Below are 14,070 nucleotides of genomic sequence, written 5' to 3'. Positions count from 1 at the left end.
GGCATTATCGTTGTGTGGGTTTTACTAATTTATCGTGAGCTTTACTTGGTCCCTATATTAATCTGTTAGTATATTGTACTTGGAATGCTATACATTGACGGCAGAGATCAAATGCATTCGGGCTAGGAGTCCGGTTGAGGGGCTTCCATTACATTTTCAATTTCAGTGCTCCGAAATTAAATCATACGTCATTCTTACAGCTCTTTGAGTGACCAGAAAAATATTTTGAGATAACATATTATCGGTGAGCAGCGGCTAGTGGCCATTTGGACGTAAAAGTAACGGCATTAAAGCTATCTGGTAAGAGAAGATGTAAGCGAGCTCTCGTAGAAATACATTACCATCATAATATCATTTCAGCGAATGTGTTTAATCAGTGATCCGGCGAGACTCTAAATGTAAAAGTACAGATGCAGAAGTTAATTGATTTTTCGTAAATACAAACAAACTTCGTTGACTGAAATCACTCCTGACCAAATGGTACTTCACTTGCTACTTCACGTCCACGCGGGTGAAATAGGTGCTGATACAGCCAAGTCAGTTACATAAGGATGATTTTGGTAGGAAGTATGTTTATATTTGATTTGACTGGAATCAGGTTTTATTTGTCACAAAAAAATCGATGAAATAACCTGTAAAAACTACGTATATTGCACCAATTTCCGATTATTTTCATCCACATCTACATAGTACCCTGAAAGATCCCAGGGCGATATATGGTATGGGGTGTATCCATACCAGGTATACACAGCACGCGAATAAAGTCGCGTCCCATGCATACACTTCACGACAAAAAAATAAATTAAGACATGTGATGAACTGCTAATCACTTTTCGGACTCAAGAAAAATACACAAGTTACCCCCACCATTTCTGGGACAATCATTCAACCAGAATAGAGGAACAACATTGTATTTGCGTTACATAAACTAGAACAGGTTGGAGAGTTAGTCTATTTAGGAATTGTTTTGGATAGGGGTCGGCATAGTATTAGAGATATTAAAAGGACATCTGCGTTCGGTAAATAAGCGTTTACAAAGAACGGTGAGACGATGACAGAGTAAAAACGTGATAAACTGCTAAAAACTTTAATATGGAACTTTAGTTTTTATTGACTTGGCACCTTAGTCCCAAAGGTAAAATAATGAACGTAGATTTCCGGCGTTAGATATGTAAGTTGGCATAAGAATCGGGAAAATAAAATGTACGGAAAGGAAAGCAAACCAGGACGGTGAAGTCTAGGCATAAAAGGGGAAGATAGAAGGTTGTTGGGATAAATATAAAAAATACAGGACAAGTAGATGCAGACTATGCTGAGAGACAGTGATATGCTGAAAACGTTAATGGAGGGAAGAATGATTAGAATGTTTGGTAAAGGTAGGAAAAGAATAGGCATTTTGGAAGGAATGAAGAGGGTTAGAAAGTATGAAGGGCTAAGGAATAAGTGATTGAAGCATATAGCATGGGGTTTAAGGATATTTTGTGTCATGCTAGCTAGGGTTTAGGGGCACAATAATGTGTAGTGCCTGGGTTCACTAGTAATAGTACAATAGTACCTGTGTATCTTAAGCCGTTAGACTAACATTAATAACAAATATAATTCCTACTAGTACTTTTTATAATAATAATAAAATGTTGGATATGAAAATTGATGATATCAAATGCGTCATTTTCTTATCCCATTTTGAAGGCACAGTCCAAAAACAGCTTTAAATTTTAATAGCACTTAAAATCTGCCTATTCCTTTAGTAATTTAAAGATATTCTACGCACTGTTGTCTCTGGTAGAACTAATTAGACTTCGCGTTTCAAAGAGAAGAATGATTTAAATATCACCGACTCAACGGACCGGAGAAAGTAAGAGAACTTGAGTAATAATAAGCTAAATTACTGCAATCCTAAGGACGCCGAGTGTACGGCGAATCCAGTACACGCGTCGCGATCTATTCTATTAGTGAAGTCTAAAGTCATACTTTCTCCGATTTTTCCTCCTTGTCCTCTCTTTTTAACCTTTTCGGAACGCCCTCCTGTGAATGCTTTTGCTATATTCTATGGACGGTGAACAATTTTCCGGTGTGTAGTCCTATGGCAGCGAAGCACCACAGTCGGTACCGCAAGGACAGTTGGCAAGCAGCAGCGTTTCGTTTCTTGGAACTCCACGGCATTTGGTGCTCCAAAATTTAGCCCGCCTGTGAATCGGCCGCGAGTGTCGCTCCGATATTGTGCGAGAAGGGAAATTTTACCCCTGGCGGATATTCACAAGTAATGCCTCATTGTGACTCGAAATGTCTCGATAATATCGGAAGCTATATTTTTTTCCTGCAACATACACTTTCTCTCTCGCTCTCTCTTATTGAAAAATCCCGCCCGAACGAAAGTCAGTCGTCATACGTCGCTCCTTCTCATTCCTCCTTCCTACAGTGGAGTCGTGGTGCACAAAAGGGAACGAATCTCCTACATCACCTTATGTGCTGTCTACCCCTCTTTTCTTCCCTTTTTCCTTATATATTCTCTCTCTTTCTTGACGCCTCCAGTCACTCCATGCGTTCTACTTTCCTTTTCCTTCTCTGCCACTCTCTCTCCTTCCGGCATTTTTCTCTGGGAGGCCATCTAGCGTCGGCTCAGGATAAAATGATTGACAATGTTGACATTCATACCGTGTGTAGAGATTATGTGATTACCTGATTCTCCTACCAACGTAGTTTGGAGGCATCATTTCCTATTTACATCGGAAACGCTTTACTCAAACATTTATAGGATCATGCCCTCAGGAATAAATGCATATTTGGATTGTTATTTAAAAGGGTGAAGAGAGGTTTTAAAGAGATATTTGACGTCTACATCAGGACACTAGAAATAGTAGAGTGATACTCAGGATACCTGACATAATATTATTATACGCTCCCCCAACGAGTGAGCTTCCTCCCTCACTTCCCGTACTCATAAAAATTTCAAGGCCAAATTTCAATCCTACAATACTCCTTGTTATCTGCATAGAGATCAATATGTAGCATTTTATTCATCTTGTAAGTCTTTTCATTGCATTTCCAGTAATTTCCAGTAATCTTCAGATGACCAAGCTTTAGCTTGTCAGTCAGCCAAGGGGTTGCAAGCATTGCAGAGTGAATTGGAAATTCAGTGCGACAAATTTGGGATGAGAATCAATATTAATGAAAGAAAGATTATGCAATTTTCTAGAAAAAAGACTGAGCTAAATATTAAAATAGAAGGGCAAAAACTAGAGCAGGTAAAGCACTTTACGTATCTCGGAAGTGTGCCCTCGTATATGTATATATATATATATTGCGATTTTCCGGAAAGAAAAAGGCTAAGATAAAAATTAAAATAGAAGGGCAAAAACTAGAGCAGGTAGAAAAGTTTATGTGTCTCGGAAGTGTTTTGGACCAACACGGTCAAAGTAGTAGGGACGTAAGGAGAAGAATTACGCTGGACAAAGAGGCTTTCACAAGGAGGTGGGAGCTGATGACAGGGACGTTGGGTAAGGATATTAAGAAAAGACTCGTAAAACCTTTGATATAGAGCATAGCTACGTTCGGCGCGGAAACGTGACCATTGAAGGAGGATAGACGTAGACTAGAGGCTTTTGAAATGTGGGTGTGGAGAAGAATGGAGAAGGTGAAATGGATAGAGAAGAAAACAAATGAGGAAATACTTGATGTGGTGGGCGATGAGGGGGGGTTTGCTGGGAGAAATCCTAATGAAACAGGAAAAGTGGATAAAGGGGGTATTGACCGGCAGTGGGATTTCGAAGAATGTGATAGAGGGGAGAATGTTAGGCAAACGAGGAAAGGGAAGGAAGAGGATCGGGATGTTGGACGGGATGAAGGGAGGAAGGAAGTACTCACAGATTAAGAGGGACCTGATGTAGAGTAGGATGCTGGATTGTGTTTTATTAGGAGTCACAAAATATTTATTTGGTAGTTGTGTCCATCCAAAACCTACTATCGGGTAGATTAATTCATAATAATAAATAAAGAAGGTATGATTCAGCTTATCAACTACTATTGTCGGTAATCTACTAGTTTACGACCTCGTACGTACTAGGTCTGTCCCACAAGTAATAGGACTGAGTCGATTAAAAAAATGTGTCGCCAGAATTGATACATTCACTGATACATCTTCGAAGTAGCACCCTTGGTCGTCCACACACTGCTGCCAGCCGGTTTTCCACGCCCCGTATGCCTTCCCGAAGGAGGCGTCCGGAATTCTGCTAGCTCCCTAGTCACGGCCTATTGTTACACTTCCACAGAGCCGCGGGGACGTCCTTTCAGGACTGATTTGGCCGGGGGAATAGGAATAAGAAATATGGTGTGGTACTGTATACAAAATTCGGGCCCTCACTCACATGGTCAAGAAGCATTTGGCAGATTCGTGAGCAAGTTTCTTTTTGATCGTCCCATAGGCACCAGCTTTGCACACCCCTTTCTCATGCCCATTTATTCGGTCACTAGTCGATGCACATTGCTTTAGGGATGCCAAGTTTATAAAAAATCATGCGAACACTTAATCTGCGATCCGTGTCAAAAAATCTTTCAATCTTCCAAGGTTTTTGTTACTTTTTGAGATCGAAGGGCATCATGAACGTTCGGCGTCTTCAACATCTCTACCCTTTCGAAACAACTTGTACTACTCAAAAACACTCGATCTACCCATGCCGCTATCCCCATAAGCTGTATTGAGCATTTCATGAGTCTCTTTACTGATTTTGCTAAGCTTTACGCAAAATTTGATGACGTAGCGCTGTTCCAATCACCAGTTCATAGCGAAGCGTAACGAGATTGCGTTATAGAGGTTTCAAATACGAATTATCTGCACTCCGCAAAGGCTGGGATCCAACTACTACCGGCCTCCAGCCCTTCCTGAGATTCCCCCCCCCTTGAACCCGGCCAAAGAAACCGCCGTCCATCCTTCTATCCGGGAAAAGAAAGTCCTACCACCTTTGGGACATACCTTGTAGATTTTGGATGGGCATAACTACCGTAAAAATCTTGCCTCTCTCAACGAAACACAGCCAAACATCCTACTCTACAACAATCTTTCAACTATAAGAATAGATGGAGTAGTCATTTTTCGAGTTTTCCGTGTTTGAGTGCCCCGTCTGTGAGAAGTCTGCCGTTGGCAACGATCGGCAACCTTTGCCTTGACAACCATGATGCACAATTTGTCCAACCCTAATGCTAGCAGTTGAATTATTTCACAAATATCTTAATTATTACCCTTCTGTCTCGGTTGAATTAATGTAAATATTTACTATATTTAATAATTGGTTTTACCAATGTCTAGCTTTTGAAATAAAAATGAGTGCTATGAATAAATGCTTTGTTTGTAATTTTAAATCATGTAGCAATCTCGGAAGCCATAGTTGTTCATAAAATTATTGTTTTCTGCATAAAAATAATGTTGTGAACAATGGAAGTACATGTGTATTAATTTTGATTCATCCCCATGTGCCGACTCAACCTGCTGTCATCTCCGCATACGCTCATCTGTCACATCTGTCATCTCTCCGCAGTCGTCCGAACCTATGACGGGGAAACTCTTCAGCTGACCAACGTCCAGCGCTCCGACATGGGCGCTTATCTATGCATAGCCTCGAACGGGGTGCCGCCGGCCGTCTCCAAGAGGTTTATCGTTCATGTCCACTGTAAGTAAATTTTCAAACGTACCAAATATTTAGATCGTACTTAAAAGGAAGCGTGGGTAAAATTATTGTTGATTCACTTCCTTAAGTTTCGGGGAAACTCTTTCAATAATACTTTCTGTATGTTTCTAATTCTTTAAAAATGCACTTTTAATATGTTATGGCGATTTTATATAGAAATATTAATAAAATGGAAAGTCTGCTAAAAAGAAAATCCTCTTTGGTGAAATGTGGCGTGTTCTGAATATACTTTATTACTCGTTTTGCAAAAGACTGACCCTGCAGTTTTCCGAGTAACCACTACTGATCTACGATTTTTTTATTTAATGGATAATAAGTTTACTATAACAACTCTGTCTTATTGATAAAAAATACTGCTGGTGATACATTATACATGACACCCTGTAAGCCACCGCTAGGGTGTGTGGCAGAGAATGATTACACACCAGGCCACATTTTACATCGAGTAATCATACCCGTATTCCCCCGTATCGAGATTGAACAAGGTTATTCTGATCCCTTAACGTTGGTGGAATAAGTAACTTCTTAAATCTATTCATCCTACATTTAAATTCTTTAATTTAATTTACATGATCTCTCCTAACATGACGCTAATAATACATTTTCAACGACATCCCAAAAACACTTCCTTCCAATATATTCAATGGATTTAATCTTTAATTTAACCTTCGCTCCTTGACTAACTTCCAACCTAGCTCCTCTAATAATTTTCATACAATTTTCAGTTTGTCATAACAACGTTTTGCAAATCTTGCTCCTCTATGCTGCATGCGATCAAATTCAGCAATCAAACCTACTTCATGAGGATCGCATACACCAATAGCATATTCTAAATAAGGCTTAATCAGCGAAAGATAACATTTTTCTTCTACATTTTCATCACATTTTCCCCATACTTTTCTAATTAATCCTAATTTTATGTTAGCTTTTTCACATATTTCCCGTATTTATTTCACCCAATTGAGGTGGTAAGTAAGGATCACGCCAAAGTAATTAATGGAGTCTGCACTTTCTATGCGAATGTACCGCTGAATTACGCTGAGAAAAATCTGGGTTATGAGTCGCACAATAGGCATGCTATACGTTATATTTTCATTTGATGCGCGCCTGCATTGATCTTTTCTCGTCGTCACGGAAGCAAAATAAATGCCTACTTGTGTTTCAGCGCTTGTACATTCTGAGCAAAAAATCTTTTTAAAAAATTCTGGGAGGCTCAGATTCGGCAAATTGCACATGCTATAAAAATCTCGTCAAAAAATGGTAAACCGTGAAACAACGTCGGCCGCTCACAAACTGACAAGGAAATCAGCCCAACTGGGAAGAAATAGGCACACTCGGATTTTTTACGCGCCTCTTTAAAAATCGTCTTTCACCGTCTGACACTTTTACTCCTTCTGTTTACCTACCGCTCCCATCCGCCTTTTTCCTCCGCTCCTGTTCCAGCCGGCTCACTCTTTTGTTTTGGTCGATCGCGGAATTCTCCCACATTTTTTTTCTCCGGGCCACTCAAATGCTATGAGGAGGTTTTGTGTGTGTCTGTATGTATGATGTGGAAGCACTCACGAGAGCAATATAACATTTGGATGGCACAAAAGAAAACAAAATAAAATAGATAACACGTAAAAGGGCACTCAAATACTAAAATGCGGGTGTCTTTTTACCTGTTACCTATTTAATTTTGTGTTCTCTTGTGTCGTCCAAATAATGTTATATATATGTAAATAACACATATATATATATATATATATATATATATATATATATATATATATATATATATATATATATATATATTGAAGGAAGATCGAACGGAAGTGAATAATGATTTTAACGGAGAAGCGGGGTAGCGCTAGCGAACAAACACGCAAAAACACATATAAATGAAAACCAAACGTATCCCGAATTTTCGGTGGCGAAACCACCTTTCTCTAGGCAAAAGTCAATGGGAACTACCGACATCTAGGGTTTTACTACAGATAATTCGGAATGCATGTGTCTCTCTGTGTTTTTGTTCGCAAGCTATCTGGCTTACCGTCTGAATTATATATATATATATAAATATATATATATATATATATATATATATATATATATTTAAATATATATATATTTTTAAATATATATATATATATATGTGTGTGTGTATATTCCCCGAGGCATGTGGACTGTCTCTGTGGGTGGGATAGGAAGTAAGGGGAGGTGCTCCTCGATTCACCGGCACCTTTATATTAGCGGGTCATCGCACTCGTATCCCCGATGCCAGGGCATAAAATATATTCGGCCCAAATCTTGTTTCCTTGAATCACGCGAGATCTTCTCAAAAAAAATTCCCCTTGTGCTTGTTTGCATTGTTTTTATCGAGCCGTTTGGTCTCCAGACCCAAAAGGAAATGTATACCTACGTGCGTATGTATTTCCAACGTTTAGTTTATTTCTCGGTTGATGTTGGCTTCCTTTCCCTTTCCTCTCCTCTGAAGGTTCCCGATATCTCCCCTTGAACAGACACCGTTGGATATGGGATAGAAGTGGCTGGGTTAACGCTCGTCCACATCATTCGCTTATTTCTGCGTTGAAACGAAAAATATAATAAGGGATGGGGCTAGATTCCAAGTCCCTTGTTGGGCAATTCTCTACGAGATATGCACCTGTCTTTATCGGGGGCACATCTGGTTATCTCATACTTAATCTTCTGATACTCAAGCCACGCTAACAACCTAGTAAATCATTTCATATTTCCAAAAATATTATGTCCGATTTGTATCTCTAATTGTAAATGCTATCGTAATTAGTAAGTATGAGTAATTAACATTAAAATGTGAAAATAATTATATCCAATGGATTTTTATTTATATTTTTTAAAGATGTGGTTATATTTCAACTTTTGGCGTTGATTTGCAATGAATCTTTCGGAAATCTATGTTAAAGATTTATCATATGAATTAGAATAAAAAATTTAAACGTAATTGCGTACTTATTTAAGTGAAGCAAGAATGGGCTCCTCCCTTTATGTTATTTCACTTTTTCTATTTATCTGAAATCGGATTGTTCTGATATTTATGCCATATGACGGTTTTTTAGAAATAGACAACTATGACATCAATGGGAGGAAATATATATTTATAGAATCAAATGTTTAAAATTTTAGATTAGAACCCACTTCGGTAGATAAATTTTCCCTGAATCGATTAACATTTCAATTCCAATGTGTAAACAACAGAATTTCACATTTCAGCAAATGCGCCAATTTGCTGCAGAGGCAACCCATTGTTTAATTACTTTCATGAAACAGAATGCAAGAAATTCGATTCCGGTGATGGATGAAGCGTAAATAAGGGTAACTTGTGATTCAAAAAGGTTTTTATAGTTTCCTTATTTTTTTTAACTTCTGATGTACATTCACTTTAATGTGACAATAAATGTTGCATCAACCGGCTAAACGAAGAATAGAACATAAATGGACAAATTTTACCACGATAAAGTTAGGAGTATTTAATTAAATCACATGAAGATACTTCACGTTACACGATGAGACATTCACGACAAAATCACTATAATTATATTTAAAAATCGTAATGTACTGGTATACCTGTCTGGATTCTAGTTTCTATTTCTGTTGTAGCTGCTAGAACAAGTGGTTAGAAACAGAAAACCACAAAAGGTGTGTAAAATTTGGCGAAATAACTTAGTTCAAGAAATTACAATGAAATGAAATAATTTAATTTGTAATTCCAAACACTTCGTGTGTGGAATTACGAAGTAAATAATTTCATTTCAATATGTTATGCAAATTCCATGAAGTTGCGCCTGAGACAATAATTTTTTTTTAAGAAACTTGCAACAGAACAAGAGAAACTTTTCTCCACATAAGTGAATGTATAAGCAGCCCAACTAAAAAAAACTACCACTCCATTATGGATACACAATGAATTTATACGGTTGATAATAGTTGTATTTTTAATTATCTAGTAAAAGCAAGAAAAAGCTGCTTCAGTCTAATTTTAAAAATTGATATTTAAATTCAAAAATAATTCAATGGAGTGGAGATTCCCCATACTCGCCCACGTATCATATGTTTTAATCATTCACTTGCGGTCGTATTTGTCATGAATAATTTTTTTTATTGAATATTGATTCCTTTTTCATCGGTAAAAGGGTCTACTTTCAGTTTTTGGGAAAACAAAAAAAAAATTGTGAGCGTTTTATTCACCCACTGCTCCTTTTAAGGGGTTATTTCCGAAAATTATTTCTGTCCTGAGCTTGAAATTCTTTCTGATTCGCAAAGTTTTCGGGCTTCCCTTACGCTCTTCAAATTTCAAATGCGCTCTGCTGCGGACATCAAGGTGGAAACTTTGCAACATGAGTTCTTCCGTGAAGAGATGTGATCTGAAAGTGACGTTGGATGCAGTCACAAACTTCAGTGCGCCCCTCCCCCGCGCACAGTTTGCGGTCCGTTAAATCAATAAAGTCACCACAAGTTGAATGAAAATGAGGTCATACCCAAAGAAAATATATTTTAAACATCTGCCGTAAGAAGGCCCCCTCTGAATAGTGCTTTTCTCACAGAAATTATTTCCTGTAAAAATGATGATCACCTAACTTTGGTATCACATTTTTTTTCTTTTTACATAAATACTTAAACTCATACTAATGCATGATGTTTTTTTACAAATCTAGAATACGCGACGCTTTACTCTGCTTTGGTGAGCCTCTGTATGCAAACTTGTCCGTCACTAACATTGTTATTATAATTGTATGCACCTGCTGTAATGATTAATTCACACCCAATTGTTAACGAATGCTTCCAGCTCCCTCGTTTTGGTTCTGAATTTAAGCAAGCAAGCAAAACGCTTCTGGTAGTAGTATCTTTTTATTGGGTGGTTCCGTCGACAGCTATGGTCAGCCACCACTCACAGATCTCTTGCTTTCTAAAAGGTCCATAAAACAATAGAAAGGATAAAATGAAATTTATAAATAATTTATAAAATTTGTAAAAACGAATTGGGTAAAACAATGAGAATGATTTCATTTCAAAAAGAAGTTTTAGTAAAACATTTTTTTAAATCAATCTGTTGAAAAGATCAATTTCTCAAAAAATAATCAGGACGCGGTTGACATCCTCAGCGTTACGTATCTTCTAAACCAAGAGCAATTTTTGCCTTGATGTTCAGGAGTTTGCACACAACCAGGTCATCATTGCATCATTGTTGGTTCCTGATACTTTAACTAGTTCTTCTCGCTGTTTCCCTATCATTTTCAGTTCACCCGTTGATCAAGGTCTCGAACCAGTTGGTAGCCGCCCCCCTGGGCAGCGACGTGCTGATCCAGTGCTACGTTGAGGCCTCCCCCAAAGCCATGAACAGTTGGTACAAGGAGAGCGGTAAGTTCCTCGAATTTCTTACTATTTTTTCCAGGCATAATCATTGCCTCATTTAATCTACGAGTATACCTCCTCAATTGAAGTCGATCCCCACCTAGCTGTCACTCTGTAAACATCACAAGACATTGATTGGTGTTAAATTATGGTGAGTTATTTTATTTTCCGTTGGAACAATCATTTTCACATAACTCAGCTAAATTTGCTTGATGCATTCATCTCATGATCATGTTGAATCGCTTCACTTAAATGGACCGTGTTTACGTAAAATCACATAAATCATCGAACTGCCGCTTGTTTTTTTCTGGCTTATTGGGGACTTTACCCAGTGTCATCAATTCAGTTAGGTTATAAAGTACAATTAGAAGTGACTATATGTCATGCGTCTTCATTATACGGCAACCGAAAATAAGAGCCACTAAACTCTTTTAGGGTGATGTTATCGACGAAGTTATTCCTACGTTCATCCTATTACCTAGCTTAAAACAGTTTCTAAGCCGTGTAAAAGGCTTACATGGAATAACACTGGTAATCATTAGGCTGCAAAATGCGGGATTGCGTAACAGAACGTTTATAGATTGCTCATATTGTTCTCCTTTGACATTATACGTATTTGAGATTATTTTTTCAATATTTTTCCGTGAATTAGTTACTTATAATTCATCCATGACTAATGCTTGGTGAATTTGGTAATCTGATTTATTTGGTCATGCATTTATATGCATTTTTATATGAACTTACGTAAGATGTCTACTACTTTGATTGTATCCAGTATGAAAATAAGTTTTCTACATTAATAGAAATAAGTTTTTCTTCATCTGGGTATAATGCTCACGATGGTTTACTCTGAGTTAAATATATTTCCTTAAATATTTAAATTTTCATCGGAAATTTTCATCCCAAAACAAAAGCAACAAAGTTATCAGGCACGGTAGAAGACTGATACGTGTTTCGATGCACACTGCTCCTTTCTCGTGCAAACCCCCTTTTAGATTAAAAATCATTTGCTTCGGTCACGGTGAATTATATTCTCAAAGTTAATGGCACATAACTTGATTTTTTAAATATATTCAAGAACTCTCTCAGTAAAAGTATGCAGCAGCCATTACGTTCACCTATACATTTCGAATGTTTTCAGGATTTTTTAAGAGCGTTTTCTTTGAAGAGAATAGCAAGGCAGGGACAAACGTTGTGGGTATGCAATTATAAATATTCAATGACTTCCGAAAGCCAAATTGAAAAAAAAATTGTGGGCGTGTATCTACTCAGCGGAGATGCATTTTCCCTTGAAACCTTGCCTTCTGGAAACGTGTGGCCGAAATCCTTGGCAAATATTTTCAAAAGGCGATGAAGGGGAGTGATAGAGTGAGGCTGGAGATAACACTTTTTTCATCGGAATCGCCTCACCTGGATGAGAGTACTCTCGCGATGTATGCATTGCTCGGCAGCGTGTGATATAGTGATCTATTTCACGGAAACCTTTCTTGCCAACTGTTACGAATGCTTCCTATGCTTTGCGAGCTGTTGTTATTGTTCTCGAGGTCGTAACTTTGACAATAAATTCCGCACCTATTCTTCACCGTCGTAAAGAGAACGTCGTCTTATTTGACTTCGCTTTTTATCTTTGATATTATCCGTTTTCAGCAACGGAAAAGTATCGGACTGCAGGAAATATCGACCGTCTGACAAGGATCACTCCAAATGATTGGATTACCTCTCGCCTTTGTCAATATTACGACCCATGTTCTATTTAACGTGCACTTAGACGTTGCGATAGACGAAGTTGACTGCTTTATAAAAAATTCAGACTTTTTGTAAGCCTAAAGCATGCGTCGCCTTATATTTGGCAAGGTTATAAGAGGAAAGAGCAACTTTTCGAGAACACTTAACGTCATTATTTGCATTCTCCTTATCGTCTCTCCCTCCTGACACCTTCAATAACTATGTAAACATTCTAAATATTCGTAATTTATCCGAAGACTGCAAAGAAGTTTAAGTCACTTGCATCTTTAATCACGTTCAAGCCCAACGCTCACGAAATTCAAGTTTAATTAAAGCTAACGACCCTGCAAATGAATTTGTGTTCCTAAATATTTCTCTTGTTTTATCACATCCATTTGTTCAATTATACATTTACTCCGAGTGCATATGTGTGTGTACACATATATAATGTATCCTCACACAGATACATTCATGCACGGAAACCCGCCAAATGGTGGACACATAACCACACGGGTATAGATGTAATGAAAAAGAATGAAAAAATACGCATGAAGGACAAACACAAGGTTTGTGGGGAAGGTGGAATAATAAAATATATACTTCTGTATAAACATTTTCATAGTTTCTGTGATTTGTGTGTCTTGTTTTTGCTCTGGGTATGTATCAGAAATTGATAATTTATTCATTGCCTACCAATTAACTTGCTGGTTTAAGTTAGTGTGGCATTATATTCATCTAATTGTAAGAAACTTATGGTGGAAAAAGGACTTATAGTTGGCATAAATCGGAAAAATATTGATTAAGCCAGTTTGCACACTGACAAAATGTCCATTGTTCAGAGGAGTTAATCGATTAAATCTCCAATCATGTCATCAAAATGAGAATCTTACTGAATTAAAAATATTAGAGCTCCTTCCAAAATACTCGATGAAAAGAATATGAAAACTAAATAATGCTGAACAGAAAATCCGAAATTAATATTATTTTATGGGAGTGTTCTTGATAGAAATAGTGGTACCCGCAGTTTATTTTACTGTCGTCTAGCATTAGAAGAAACCGATTTGACCCTTTCACTTCCCTTCCGACGAAAGGAGGACTCCAATGTCTGTGGTTACTTATCGGATAACACCCAAGTCGAGTTAAGTTTACCAATGAACAGGCGGCGCACAACGGCGGAGTTTGAACTTTGGTCATCAGCGTGAGAGGTAAACAATTGGGAATTCACGATAGACCCTTAAGATAAGTTATTCAATGGTATTATTTCCAGAACTCTATTTTCTCATGATAAAAGTTT

At 37.7% G+C, this 14,070-nt stretch overlaps 1 protein-coding gene across 3 annotated transcripts in view; it reads left to right on the top strand.

Annotated features, from left to right (window-relative positions):
• The window catches only part of LOC139693703 (lachesin-like), a 702,929-nt gene that overhangs the window by 619,167 nt on the left and 69,692 nt on the right, over positions 1 to 14,070 (top strand). For all 3 annotated transcript variants that reach the window (XM_071591961.1, XM_071591968.1, XM_071591976.1), the window contains 2 exons: positions 5,532 to 5,663; positions 10,938 to 11,057. In XM_071591961.1, coding sequence (XP_071448062.1) covers positions 5,532 to 5,663; positions 10,938 to 11,057 — 252 coding nt within the window. The remainder of the gene's footprint in view (positions 1 to 5,531; positions 5,664 to 10,937; positions 11,058 to 14,070) is intronic.

The sequence above is a fragment of the Hetaerina americana genome, unplaced genomic scaffold (genome assembly GCF_022747635.1).
Source record: "Hetaerina americana unplaced genomic scaffold, ioHetAmer1.1.p SCAF_1, whole genome shotgun sequence".
Taxonomy (NCBI): Eukaryota; Metazoa; Arthropoda; class Insecta; order Odonata; family Calopterygidae; genus Hetaerina; species Hetaerina americana.
This window is presented reverse-complemented; position numbering and strand designations above follow the sequence as displayed.